Below are 13,739 nucleotides of genomic sequence, written 5' to 3' on the forward strand. Positions count from 1 at the left end.
ATTAATTAGTGGAGCCCACAGGAAAAGATACAGGAAACTATCTTTCCAACTACTACTACTAAACTAACTACAGCTTTAAACCAAGATTCAGTACTGTTTAAAGACAATAATCTGTAGTTCAGAAGCATTTACGAGCCTGCTGGAAATTCCACGGTGTTATCTGTATTAAGAATTGTGGTGAGATCATCACAGTAGTTTAAGTTATGGCTAGCAATGTTAACAGAAAAAAGACAGCTTTGTTGATTTTTTTAGGTTTTGAAGTTCCCACCTGATTCAGAGAACAAACCCTCTGATAATGGTGAGAAAAATGCATCCAAAGTCCTGAAGTTATAGCCCAGCTCCAAGTTAATGATAATCTGTGTCCTAAAAGCTACTGAGAGGTGACTCCATCACTTCAAGGGTAGAGGTAGATCTTGTATTCTGACTCCAGGAGCTCTAATGCGTGATGTTTCATCAATGTGTTTGGTGGAACTGGATTCTTAAATCTGTATAATCTTTAATAAGAGTAAGTATTTGTTCAAAACTGAAGATAAAGACAGTAAGTAATAGTTCAACATCTAAGCTCAGATTTAACATCTATGAACAGATTGTAACCAAGCACCATATCAATTTGACAGCAAAGGCAAGACAAAGAAACATGAACAGCTTTATATACACACAGAAGGTATCACATAACTGGTCTGAAATAGAAACCAGTTTCCAGGTGCTATGAGCACTTCCAAATGTCCTTTCGTTTCAACAGAATTGTGCACACTGTTAACAGATTACTGAGGCCATGCAAACACCTACATCCAAAAGTTGGCAGCTTCTTCACCTGAAACTGTCCTCCCCACATCTCCCAAGTAACAGAAACTGGTAACAAGTGCTTCTGTGTTCCCAAATTTAGCCAAGCTTCCCTTTATAAAAAAAACATGAGGTACCACCAAATGAATACAGATTTTTAAGAGCTGAAAGAACAATCATTTTCTTGAGAAACTCAAAGATGTGCTACAAAAGAAAAGAGACCCAGTCCACATATAAAATTACAGGTTGATGTTCTGTTTAACTGTATTAAAGCCACAGATGATGTCTAGTATGAAATAATGTTAATTCAAGAAAGCTTTACTGCGAAAATGAAATACAATGTGGTGAAGTTTAACAAAGTCCATAACTTCAGCTATTGTGAAAATATTTACTTGAAATGCATTCAGAATTTCAAATTCCTGAAATGCAAAACTTTGACACCTTAAGTACCCTACCATAGCTGCTCTCCAAAATGAAGAATTAGCCTTCATAGCACAGGAAAAAAAAATGCCTTCTCCATTTTTTGTTACATAAAGGAAGGATGAGAAGTGCTCCCAAAACAAAGTCAATTTACAATTTTAAAAGCTTATTACAGAAAGAAAACCCATACATTCCTTTCTTTCCTTGTGACTCTGCAATATTTTAAGCAAGGCTGTGCCTAAATACAGAGGATGCTTGATGTTTTAACTGCACAAGCATTAAATGTTGTTGTGTTTATCACTAAAGAGTCCAATGGCACACTTCAACAGCATCAGTCTTCACATTATGACATAGGAAAACAGTTGTTCTGTTGTACTCAGATTGCTGCTTGCTTGCACCATGGTATAATTGCATTTAATCTGGAATCCAATGAGAACTCACCCTGTCATTTCATGTTTCCCTGACAAAGCCTTTTTATATAAACCAACAGACGTGCAGGATGAACAGCTCTTTGGTGCTTTAATTCACTACAAAAAGCAGGTTTTCTTTAAATCAATAGCTTAATAGTTATGCTAAATATAGCTTTTGCCACATTTCTTGCTTGTAATTCAATGTAATGCTTCTTGATACTTCAGTCATCATCTTGCTGATTTCTTTTCTGCCAACAGAACAGGACAGTGCATAATGTTAAGACACAGTTATCTGAAATAAGAGCACTAACCAATCATGACAAATGTTTTCAGGTACAGTGGGTCTTGGACAATGAATGTATTTCTAAGTCATTTTTTGAATGGTAAGAGATAATGTTTCCAGGAAATGGTACAAAGGAACATCAGCCCTTTCCCCCATCCCAAGCTATAGGATTTTATTTCCAGTAAGTAACAAGATTTGCCCTGTATGTTAACCAACAGAATATACAACAGCCAGAAAACATGATGGTGGTGGTAAAAGTCAGTGGTCAAGATGAAGGCAACCTCCCCTCCCTACCCTAGCTTAAACAGACGGCATGTTTTCAAGTCACTGTTCATCAAAGGAATAGAGAATTCTACTGTAAAAGTGTTTCAGGTTTTTTCTTAGTATACTTACCTTCTAACTTTTAAAGAAGTTCTTAAAAGCATTAGCTTCAGCCATTCAAAAAGTACATTTCCATTTATGCTACATTTGTATTTACATTTAAATCAGAAAGAAAAGTCAGGTTCTTCAGTAAGATTTGTCAAACTGCATTCATTGCTCCCCATGAAGATAAAATTAATTATCTGAAGCAAGCTCAGTATGAAGGCTTGCTCTTCATCACTTCATAAAAATCAGTCCAACAACACATTGTACGATGGCTTCATATAATACTTCTGCTGTTACTATGCAACCTATGTTAATTACAAAAGCACAATTCCAGGCACTTTGATGTTGCTATTTCACAAAGATGAATTAAATGTTTTTCACTACTTCTTACCAGTTTAAGAAAGTCAATTAATTTGTGAACATCCTCTCCTGTAGAAAGGTCCACAAAGTCTTTTGGTAGCCGGTAACTCAGATACGGACTAGGCTGGACAGTAACTTTACTGTTTGTACAACGGAAAACTGGAGAATCCTTTGGAAAACATATTGGATAAGACAAGAACAGTGCATGTGAATAAAGCTACCAGCGTTTCCTGAACTCCTCCATGAGATGGAGTCGCTTTGTCAACGAGTTTATCTGGCATTCACTCAGCTAAACCTGCACTGAGAACTGTAGTTTTCATATTAAAAACTGCCCCCTTAAAAGCAAAAGTCAAATGTTAGTAACAGTCAAATAAAGGCATTTATTCCCTCACTTTAAAATTTCCACAATGTATCAATTATTACTGCACTTAATAGACATATGCTTGTAACAGTGCTGTAATAATGGAGCTATGAGAAACTTTGGACAGTAGTACCTACATAAATATGTGGATAAAAAAGAAATCATTACAATAGGATCCCTAAACTTGTCTTCACTGGTTCCTTGCTTAAAGCTATGTTTGCAAATATAACCTTTCTGAAATTAAGATCTAAGACTTCCAATCAATTTGCTTACTGAAGGAAAGAAACACATCTATAGAATATCTAAAAATATCTCTAAATGCTCAATTGTAGCAACAGGGTATGGGTAACTTGATATAAGTTTCAGTCTAAGACACTGACATGCAACGCTATCGCCCACTGTATGGCAATAAGCAGTTTCATTTTAAGGACAGAAGTTCAGTAACTTCACACCAGACTCTGTGATCAGATGTAAGCTGAAGCATGAAGACAAGTCATTCTAGTTTTCATTCAGACTTACACCAGAGAAAACTGTGTGGCACTAAGAAATGGAAAAACCTCAAAACAAAAATCGGGTATTTCACAAACAGCTCAAGAACTGGGAGTGTGTTTTAACAAAGAAGACACAGCTTTTGGCAGAAAGGTTCACTGAATGGGTCATCCATGGTGAAACTACAAGAAAATAGTATTAAGAGAGTGGCGTATTTCCCTTCCAATGTGTTATGAAAATGGTGACAGGACTAAAGCAAAGCTCCAATGTTAAAATCAGCTCAATAAAGCTTGTCATTCCAGTTACCTGTAATGCAGTTTAACAGCCAGAGGATGAAGAAAAGCTCACACTATCTGACTAGCATCTCTCTTCTGACAACTGCCAAGTGTTTCCCAAGATAAACTAACACGCTACTTCATATCTTCTATCCAGCTGTCCAAGGACTCGCTAAGATGGTCTCAAGCATGCAGTGAGAAAAAAGCTGGAGTACAAATAAATGAAGACTATTCCTCCCTCTCTGTATTAATGGGAAGTTATATGTTTCTATGGTGGCAACGCAGCTTGGAAGAGGGATAGAAAATCCCTGCTCTGCAAGTCCAGGGAGTTCAACCGGAGGACAAGGCTTCCCTAAGGGTATTCAATATGAGGAAGAGACAAAAGTTAATCTTCTTTTCACCTATCCCCAGACATAAATCTGGAGCTCTGGGAAACTGTATGACAGATATCGGGAACAAAGCAGAACTTTAAGTGATTAAATAGAAAAGTAACAGATTTTAAGAGAAATTGAAAAGAACACATAAAAACTGTATAAAAGCAATTTCCAGTGCATCTTCCCGGCGGTGTGGTCAAAGGTACAAGATGGGCTTGGACTGTTTGAACTGAAACTTCCCCTGCAGGCATCTAAAACCAGGATGTGACACTTGTGGAGATTAACTACCATCTAATACAGTAGATTCTACTTATAAAGAGTTTACATTTCATGAGTTAAGAACTATTTACTTCAATGGAATTTGCATCACAAATGGATTATCGGAAAGACAGACAGAGAACAAATAAAGTCCATAACGCCTTATGGATTTTAGCCCTCCTTCACCACAGGGCTGTACCTGTTCTGTTGCTTCCCCTTCACCCTGGTCTCCTTTCAAGTTTTTCCCTGAGGTCAGTTCTTCCCACGTAAACAGCAGGGAGTCTGTTACTTCACCAAATGGGTTAAAATCTATTAACCAAATCTTACCCTGCAATGGAAAAACAGAAGCATTAAAACAAGCTACAGAATTAAAACAAGCAACTCAGAATACACAGACTGATATTATTGTAGTGTTCGGTCTTTAGGTAAAAAGGTGTCAAAATTGAAATCACCATTAAAATAACATGCTTTATATTAGACACAGTTTTAAAACTCATCAAGCTATGACTTATTCATTTATTTGTTTAAACAGAAGATCAAACAAAGCTCAAATAAACTGAAATCAGTTCTATGCAAGGTGCTTTCACATGAAATTTCACATGAATGTTCTATCTAATCCTCATGGTCCCACTCTGACAGCATGAACAAGGAATGGAAACAACCAACCAACCAACCCAGCCAAACAGGGATTTTGCTTTCCATCAAAAGCTACCTCAACAATGCTGTATATTCAGCAGACTACACGAAGTGCTATTCTTTGCCTTAGAAAAGACTATACAAATACAGAGCAGGGTCTGCAAAATGCTAGTAGAGATCACGAAAGCTGAAAGGTGCTGCAGAGATATACATAAAGAATAACTAAGAAGCATTTTTAATACAGCCATTACTAGGAGTCCAGACTAGTTTCTCCTGCCTCATCTTTAACACATTTGTGTCCCAAACAGTTTCTAGTATTATGCACAACAGCATTCCTGGTTTACAACTGAAAATAAAAGCAGAGACTAACAAAACATGTTAAAGGTAACAGACATCTGCAGGGGAGCAAGATTTTGCATTCCGTGCCATCTCAAGATACAAACCCCAACACATGGCCATTTTTTCTTATCCAAGGAAGTATATTCTATTCTAATAAAGCAACACATTGTAATAAATTAAAATTACATGACTACAACTGCTAGTAAGAATTTGTAAAACAAGTATTACATCTGGAAGAAATCATCTATCAAACATGGAAGAAAAAAGTTGCTGTTGCAGAAGCAGGACTGAGAGGTTTTATTGCGTTCAGTAAAGATCAACTTGAATTGGAAACCAAACCTGAAGACTGTGTATAGCTACTAAAAACTTATTTGACTTTTTCTTTCACTCATTCTTGAAGGATCTTGTTCTTTAAAAGATCTTGATGCAAACAAATCTTAAAAATCTGAACGCGCACAAGTCCGTGGGACCTGATGGAATCCATCCGCGGGTCCTGAAGGAGCTGGTGAATGAAGTTGCTAAGCCACTGGCCATCATATTTGAAAAATCATGGCAGTCAGGTGAAGTTCCCGACAACTGGAAAAAGGGAAATATAACCCCCATTTTCAAGAAGGGGAAAATGGAAGACCCGGGGAATTACAGACCAGTCAGTCTCACCTCTGTGCCTGGCAACATCTTGGAGCACATTCTCCTGGACAACATGCTAAGGCACATGAAACAAGGTGCTTGGTGACAGCCAACATGGCTTCACTAAGGGGAAATCCTGCCTGACCAATTTGGTGGCCTTCTATGATGGGGCTACAGAACTGATGGACAAGGGTAAAGCAGTTGATGTCATCTACCTGGACTTGTGCGAAGCGTTTGACACTGTCCCACACGACATCCTTCTCTCTAAATTGGAGAGACATCAATTTGATGGATTTGATTGATCCACTCAGTGGATAAAGAACTGGCTGGATGGCTGCACACAAAGAGCTGTGGTCAATGGCTCCATGTCCGGCTGGAGACCGGTAACGAGTGGTGTCCCTCAGGGATCGGTGTTGGGACTGGTCTTGTTTAACATCTTCATCGCTGACGTGGACAGTGGGATTGAGTGCGCCCTCAGCAAGTTTGCCGATGACACCAAGCTGTGTGGTCCGGTTGATACGCTGCAGGGAAGGGATGCCATCCAGAGGGACCTCGACACGCTTGTGAGGTGTGCTGATGTCAACTTTATGAAGTTCAACCACGACAAGTGCAAGGTCCTACACCTGGGTCGGAGCAATCCCAGGCACAGCTACAGACTGGGCAGAGAAGAGATTCAGAGCGGCCCTGCGGAGAAGGACTTGGGGGTGTTGGTCAATGAGAAAATGAACATAAGCCGGCTTCAGTGTGCACTCGCAGCCCAGAAAGCCAACCGTATCCTGGGCTGCATCAAAAGGAGCGTGACCAGCAGGTCGAAGGTGGTGATCCTGCCTCTCTACTCTGCTCTTGTGAGACCTCACCTGGAGTATTGTGTGCAGTTCTGGTGTCCTCAACATAAAAAGGACATGGAACTGTTGGAACAAGTCCAGAGGAGGGCCACAAGGACGATCAGGGGACTGGAGCACCTCCTGTATGAAGATAGGCTGAGAAAGTTGGGGCTGTTCAGCCTGGAGAAGAGAAGGCTGCGTGGAGACCTAATAGCAGCCTTCCAGTATCTGAAGGGGGCCTATAGGGATGCTGGGGAGGGACTCTTCGTCGGGGACTGTAGTGACAGGACAAGGGGTAACGGGTTAAAACTTAAACAGGGGAAGTTTAGATTGGATATAAGGAGGAAATTCTTTCCTGTTAGGGTGGTGAGGCACTGGAATCAGTTGCCCAGGGAGGTTGTGAGTGCTCCATCCCTGGCGGTGTTCAAGGCCAGGTTGGATGAAGCCTTGTGTGGGATGGTTTAGTGTGAGGTGTCCCTGCCCATGGCAGGGGGGTTGGAACTAGATGATCTTGAGGTCCTTTCCAACCCTAACTATTCTATGATTCTATGATTTTATAAGTATCTTCAATGATTTACACTACAGCCATCTGGTTTCTAACTTACAAAGATGCTTTTGAAGCCTTCAGTCACAAATACAGGCGAATAAAGACGAACTAAAAGGCATTTTTAATACAGTCATTACATCGAGTAACATGCAGACTTCTCGCACCTACACTACCTAAATCACCCCCACAGGCACTATAGAATAGGAAAAGCATGGAAATCCATATAATACAGAACAGAAACGCTCTGGCTGATCTATTACAATCCACAGGGAGTTACTCATGCAGCTGCAGAGTCCCACCACAGAAAAAACAGTGATATTTGCTTGTAACTGGAACTGAGGCAGCACCCCAACCACTGAGTTTTCACAGGTCTCTCCCTCTCAGGACAGATCCATGGGGTACATCTCTCATAGAGCAGATTTTAAGAAGCCAATGCACCACAGGAGCAGTACTGAAACCAGACAGCTACAAGAGAAACTCTGCATTGCAGGGACACCTGAGTGGTTTCTTACATGCTTCAGAAGAGTGAAGAAGCACAGATCCGCGCGGCTAAGTTGAACACCACTGCAGTAATATTGACACCATGGGTGCAGAGAGCAGACAGAGGCAAGCTCTGCTACCATTTCCATCTCGGTTCCTCTTCAAAAGGCAGTCACAAATTCTCATTGTAAGTGATGTTTTACTTTTGCTAATGGGGACATCTTGTTAGCTCCAAGGCAGCAGGAGCAGGAATCTGGAATGTTAGATTTATTCTACCACACTAGAAAAACAAGCTAATGAACCAATTTAATCACATACAGAGACAACGGCTGGCAAAGTCAGTTCAGCAGTTCAGAGAATCTCTCCTTGTATCAGACATGTTTATCCTTAATGAAGGACTTCCCTACGACAGGCTTTCGCAGAGACTCCTCCTCAGTGCAAATACATTAAACAGCTTTTTCATAGGAATCTAAGATCATTTCTCTAAAGAAATAGACCCTGGAAAGAAATGAGAACTGGCTTTGAAACTATTGAAAGCAACACCTGGTTTTCATGAGCATCCAGCAGTATTTCTCCCTCCTTGCAGACAGCAGTACACCAACTACAGCACTGTTTCCATGTCATGGTCTTAAATCTGAACCGAGCTTTGGTAGCTGCAAATTGATGAAAAATGGCAAAACAAGCTAAATATCACTTTTCAGGGCTCATTAAAGGGAGCATATATAACCCTGGTTCAGTAACCAAACTGTCCTATGATTAAATGCTCTTTCAAGTCTTACATGCAAAGTCACAATTTAAATGTAGTTTCAGACGACTTGCACTGTGCATCTAAAGTAAAGTTATTTATCTGCCATCTTCTGGTACTAGTAATCTATGTCAAATGAGAGCAAAGAAATGAACAAGCCAGGAAAGCAATGCTGTGCATATCTGGAGGGTAAAAAATCCCCAACCTGTGTTACATCAGATTTTTCCTCTCATCTTAAACCAGGAACCGATAGATTTACCCCATGATGTCAGCTACATACTTTGTTTTACTAAAGCATTAAGCATGCTGCTGAAAGGAAGTGCCTTGACAAAGACTGTTTAAAGGAAGTTAAAAGATAGATAAAATGCAAACTGAACTGTTACATCTCCCTGCCTCCAGCTGCACCTTCATGCACAGTGATAATGCTCACAAGGCAGAGACACAAACAGTAGTTTGCCCATTAACAAGAGCAGCTGTGAGCTGGTCATGGTCTGGAGCCACTCACTGCATTTCCTTGTCTTACCACAGTGACTTGTCTTGAACATGGTTAGAAGCTGTTAACACCTGGGAGATAAACAAAGAGCAGCAGCAGAGCTGGTTCTCAGGCTTGTCAGCTGTCGCACAACGACTGTGAAATCCCAGCAGCAAAAAACTACCCCCAAAACCAAAGTGGATCCAAATGAAAAGAGGCTATCAGTCCTGCAACACAACCTCTTCAGGACTAGGTCTCCAGATCATCCAGCTTGGAAGACTGTGTGACAGTGTTTCTTCCTTAAAAGATGACTTGCTTGCAAAGTCCGGCACTAGCTCAGATGAGCTCAGTGAAGAGGGACAGGAAAGGTGGACATATAAAAGCTTGTTCTCAACCAAGCCACTGCTGCTTCTATGCCACCCTCCAACTCAATAAGCAAGACCTGTGGCACCCTATTCTGTACAGTCTCTCCAGTAACTAAAGCAAGCATGGGGAGGGGGCTGCTCTCATTCACAACCGTATCAAAGAACAAGCTTCTCCAAGCTGAATATTTAGAGTTGAAAGAATTTAAAATAAGCAGACACTGGACATAGCTCTCATTCTGTAGGTGAGGTTGCTGTGCAACCAGCCTGACGAGGAGCCTGGGCTCTGAAAATTAATCACACTCGGCAACACTCAATATTGTTTTTGCTGCCTATAACTCACATACAAAGGGAACAATGAATAATACAGTTACAAACCACAAAAGTGTGTGTGAAAGGAGGATCTGACACACAATGGGCTATCTGGCAGTTTACAAGACCTCAGGATAGAAGGCACCTAGATATCTACTAACAGATACATTTTATCTTGACAGATGAAGGAACACTGTTGAGATCATGCAGGCTGAAACCTTTTACTTAAATAATGTCTTCCTGCCTCAGGTGGGAGGCAGAGTACCCAATGGCAGAACCTGGTTCAAAGCTGAAATGCTGCTCCTCAGTTTGCCTGACAGCACACTCAAGCCTACGACCTGAGCTTGAGCAGGTAGTTTTCATTATCATGCAGCACTGCTGATTTTAGTCCATAGCCTGATTTTAGGTACCCATGTTAAAAATCATGCTGAGTAACAGCACAACAGTTGTTTTTCACATGACACACATTCCTGTTTAGTTTCTGTTTTGAGTGATTTACTATTACACAATTACAAAACACTTGAGCTACATTCAAAGTCAGAACCTGGACTTACTACAAACACTCCCAGCTCAACAAAAATAAAGACTTTCTCCTATCCCGTAACTGTAAGCAAGTCAAACAGTGAGACTCATAAATGTACAGAGCAAAAAGCATACAGCAATTTGTTTCACATTTCTGGTTTAGGATTTGGAGAAACTTTAAGCTAAACCACTTACTTTTCGTGCATTAATGTGATTTCCCAAATCAGGCCTAAATTCCCAGAATCTAGTTTTGATATTTAAAGCTACATAATACATTTTTGGTTGTGGTTGCTTTTAGAACAATACATGTGTGCCTTTCAAGCACAGTTCATCCAACCTATTTCTCTCCATTGATACTAGGAAAGGTCAAGGTGACTAACTCGGATCTTGGCACCTGAAGTTCAGACAGGACATTTCTCCCCATGCCATCATTATCCAGACGTCTGGGGTTCTGATCTGCTGAACACTCAAAACCACAGCTGGAGCAGTTTGAAAAGAAAAGATTGGCTTCCATTTCTCTCACATGTGCTACATTCATATACTCTTTAGACATCTATCCCTTTGTACCCTAGATTTCCACATATCAAGTACAAGTTACCACTTTCCAACCTCACAGGGATAATCTGAAGAAATATTAATTATTAGCTTCAATGGGTTCAGATACTACAGGGAAAAACATCCTGGGAGGATGGAAGTGGTGTACCAGAAGGAATAATTTTTTTGTAATAATCCCCTAATTTTTTTTAGTGAGCAAAATATCAGCCTCACCTTATTTAAAAAAAAAAAAACATCACAGCCATTCTAGCTGAATATTCAGATAAATTTCCATCAAAAGCACCAAGAGTAAACACTAAGCAGAGGGAACTGTAGCAACAGGTAGGGCTTCGCTAAAGCAATTTAGTAATGTACAATACTGATGAAGTACTTCAAATGCCTCAAGCCTGTGGACAATGCCCTTAATAACATGCTTTAGTATTTGGTCAGCCCTGAATTGGCCAGACAGTTGGACAAGAGGATCACTGTAGGTTCCTTCCATCTCAGTCTATTCTATTGTAGATGATTTCAGCAAAGACTCTCAGTGTCATAATGAAGACTAAATTGCCTCCAGTAGATCCATAGAGCTGAGAGAACTGCAGCTGAAGCGAAGGTACATACTTTCAGACAGGATGCTTCTCCGGAAGGTATTTACTAAACAATTACATCACTGGCACAGACATATTTACACCCCTAATCCTATTATCATCCTGCTGTAGACAGTCTCTCAACATAGAAAAAGACCCGGGGAACAGAATGAAAACATCAAGTATTTTGGGGGTTTTCTGTGAGGTTTGCTTAGGGGTTTGTTTGGTTTGTTTGTTTTTTTCCCTTTGTTTTCTTGGGGTTTTAACCTTTTTTTTTTCCCCCAGGACCACTTGTAGGAAGATGAAGCTATCATTTGCTTCATCTCTGTAGCATTACAAGAAAGCTTTCCACCGAATAAAGTTATACACAGTTCACTTACCCTGCTGTCTCTGTACACATCAAACACAACTGAAAAGGAGAAAAAAGAAAAAGTTAAGATTAGGATATGTAACTTCACAGAAGTTGTCTAAATCTTACTGGATACTTGTGTACATAGCACAATCTGCAAAGTCAATATGCCCAAGGAACTGCAAGCCAAAATTAGGTTCATTTCCAAGAGGGAGTTGAAACATTTCAGTAACCACTGTTAATGCACTGAGAGGTTTTTCCATTTAATAATGGTTTTGTCTGTTGAGTTTTTCCCCCAACAAAGAACACCTGATAAACTCTTAGCCCAGGAAGAAGTTTATCTTTGACATTACTGCTGTTTGGTTTACAACAGAACTGAGAAACTTCAAGGAAGGATCAACTCCACTGTGCCACACATCGCACTAACATTTAACAGGGGAAAGTTCCTGCCTGACAGAGATTAGGACTGCAGCAAATAACAAAACAAACAGGTTGTAGGAACAAAGGTGGCAGTGGGCGTGCTGAGGAGGTGGCAGTGAAATGGCTGTTTACTGTAACCCAGAGCAGATACAGCACACCTACTGATTGTCAACAACTCTTTCAAAAAGAACCTTTGCTACTCAGTGATAGATGCAAAGCTGCCTTGGGTAGCTCCATTGTTGTCCTTCGCCTTGACTGAATGAAGCCTGAATCTTTGACCATGGGTCTTTCTCATAGCTTCTGTTCTGTATGTTTATTCAGCTAGGGAAGTCGACAGATAAGCATTCAGGCATGACTACATGCAGGACTTGTATCAGTTGAGCAGAAAGAAAGAAAGAAAAGCCAGCTTTGGAAAAATCTCAGACAGATGTTGTACTGCCACTTCTTTCACTAATAAGGAAAGGAATATTTCAGCTAAAAGGTTTCCCAATACATGCTGAATAAACTAAATTCAGGATATGACTGAAGAACACTTGAGCCTAAGTGACTACTCAGCAAGCTGCCTGTCAGAAACAGGGATGTTGATTGATCACATCAATGTGATTGATCACGTGAGCAAAGCTACTCAGCAACTTAATCTAACTTTTCATGTAGAGTTGGCTGGGCTAAGGGCAAACCACAACTCAACCAGTCACATAAGTGGTTTTGCCCACCTAGCCTAAAAATCCACACAGCTCTTTGCTCAGTTACGTCGCATTAAAATGTCACTCTGGGATTAAGAGCTGTATTTCCTTGAGAACACAAGCCCTGAGCGCCTAAACCATCAACACAAATTGGAGCTCAGCAACCCTAGATTTCTTCTCCAACTGTTCAACTGAACATGTTGCCTGTACCATGTACTGTCAGTAGTCGCATCCCATTAATGGAACTCTTACATCTGAGCTTCATTATCAAACGATGACTGTCAGCTTAAAGCAAGTCTACGGCAATCGTTGAGACTAATGGCATTTAGCAGGATTTACATCCCCGTTAAGACTGACTGCACACTGGTGACCAGCTCAGGACACTCACAAACACTGAGCAGAGAAAATCTGAACTGTTCCCTCTTCTTAGGGACCACCCCAGAGCAGGAGTGTCAGGAGGCAGCAAGACTGTAGAAGAACTTTATCAGCAATAGCTCAAAATGGAGGGTAAGCCAAGGCTCGACTCTACAGTATCGATAACTCCAGAACACTGTTCTTACTGGGCTCTTATGAAAAGTATTTAGAAGATTCTAACATCATGTAGAACTATTTATAAAGCATTCACCCATCTGTTATCCTACTGCTCTGACTCTGCAACGCTTCAGCTGCTCTGACTCAACTCTTCCATCTGGAGATGCTACCAGACCAACTGGAAAAAGCAGAGCAAACAGCATCACAATCCCCAACGAAACAAGAAGTCAGAAAGAAAAGCTATAATACCTTCCTTCAAAAGCAAACAAACAAGCAAACCCAGATTTTTACTGTTAACAACACATATGCTACCAGACGGTGGAGCAACGGAGATGACGGGGGATGAATGAAAGGTGGTAAAAAAACCCAAACCAAACTGCAAACAAACGA

The 13,739-nt window shown here is 40.5% G+C and overlaps 1 protein-coding gene across 1 annotated transcript in view; it reads right to left on the reverse strand.

Moving 5' to 3' along the window:
• Positions 1-482: 482 nt before the first annotated feature.
• The window catches only part of CDC123 (cell division cycle 123), a 39,463-nt gene continuing 26,206 nt past the window's right edge, over positions 483-13,739 (reverse strand). The window contains exons 10-13 of the mRNA XM_065668017.1: positions 11,747-11,775; positions 4,579-4,707; positions 2,654-2,791; positions 483-1,861 (exon numbers count right to left, since the gene is read on the reverse strand). Coding sequence (XP_065524089.1) covers positions 1,835-1,861; positions 2,654-2,791; positions 4,579-4,707; positions 11,747-11,775 — 323 coding nt within the window. The 3' untranslated portion in view covers positions 483-1,834. The remainder of the gene's footprint in view (positions 1,862-2,653; positions 2,792-4,578; positions 4,708-11,746; positions 11,776-13,739) is intronic.

This window comes from Lathamus discolor, chromosome 1 (assembly GCF_037157495.1).
Source record: "Lathamus discolor isolate bLatDis1 chromosome 1, bLatDis1.hap1, whole genome shotgun sequence".
NCBI lineage: Eukaryota > Metazoa > Chordata > Aves > Psittaciformes > Psittacidae > Lathamus > Lathamus discolor.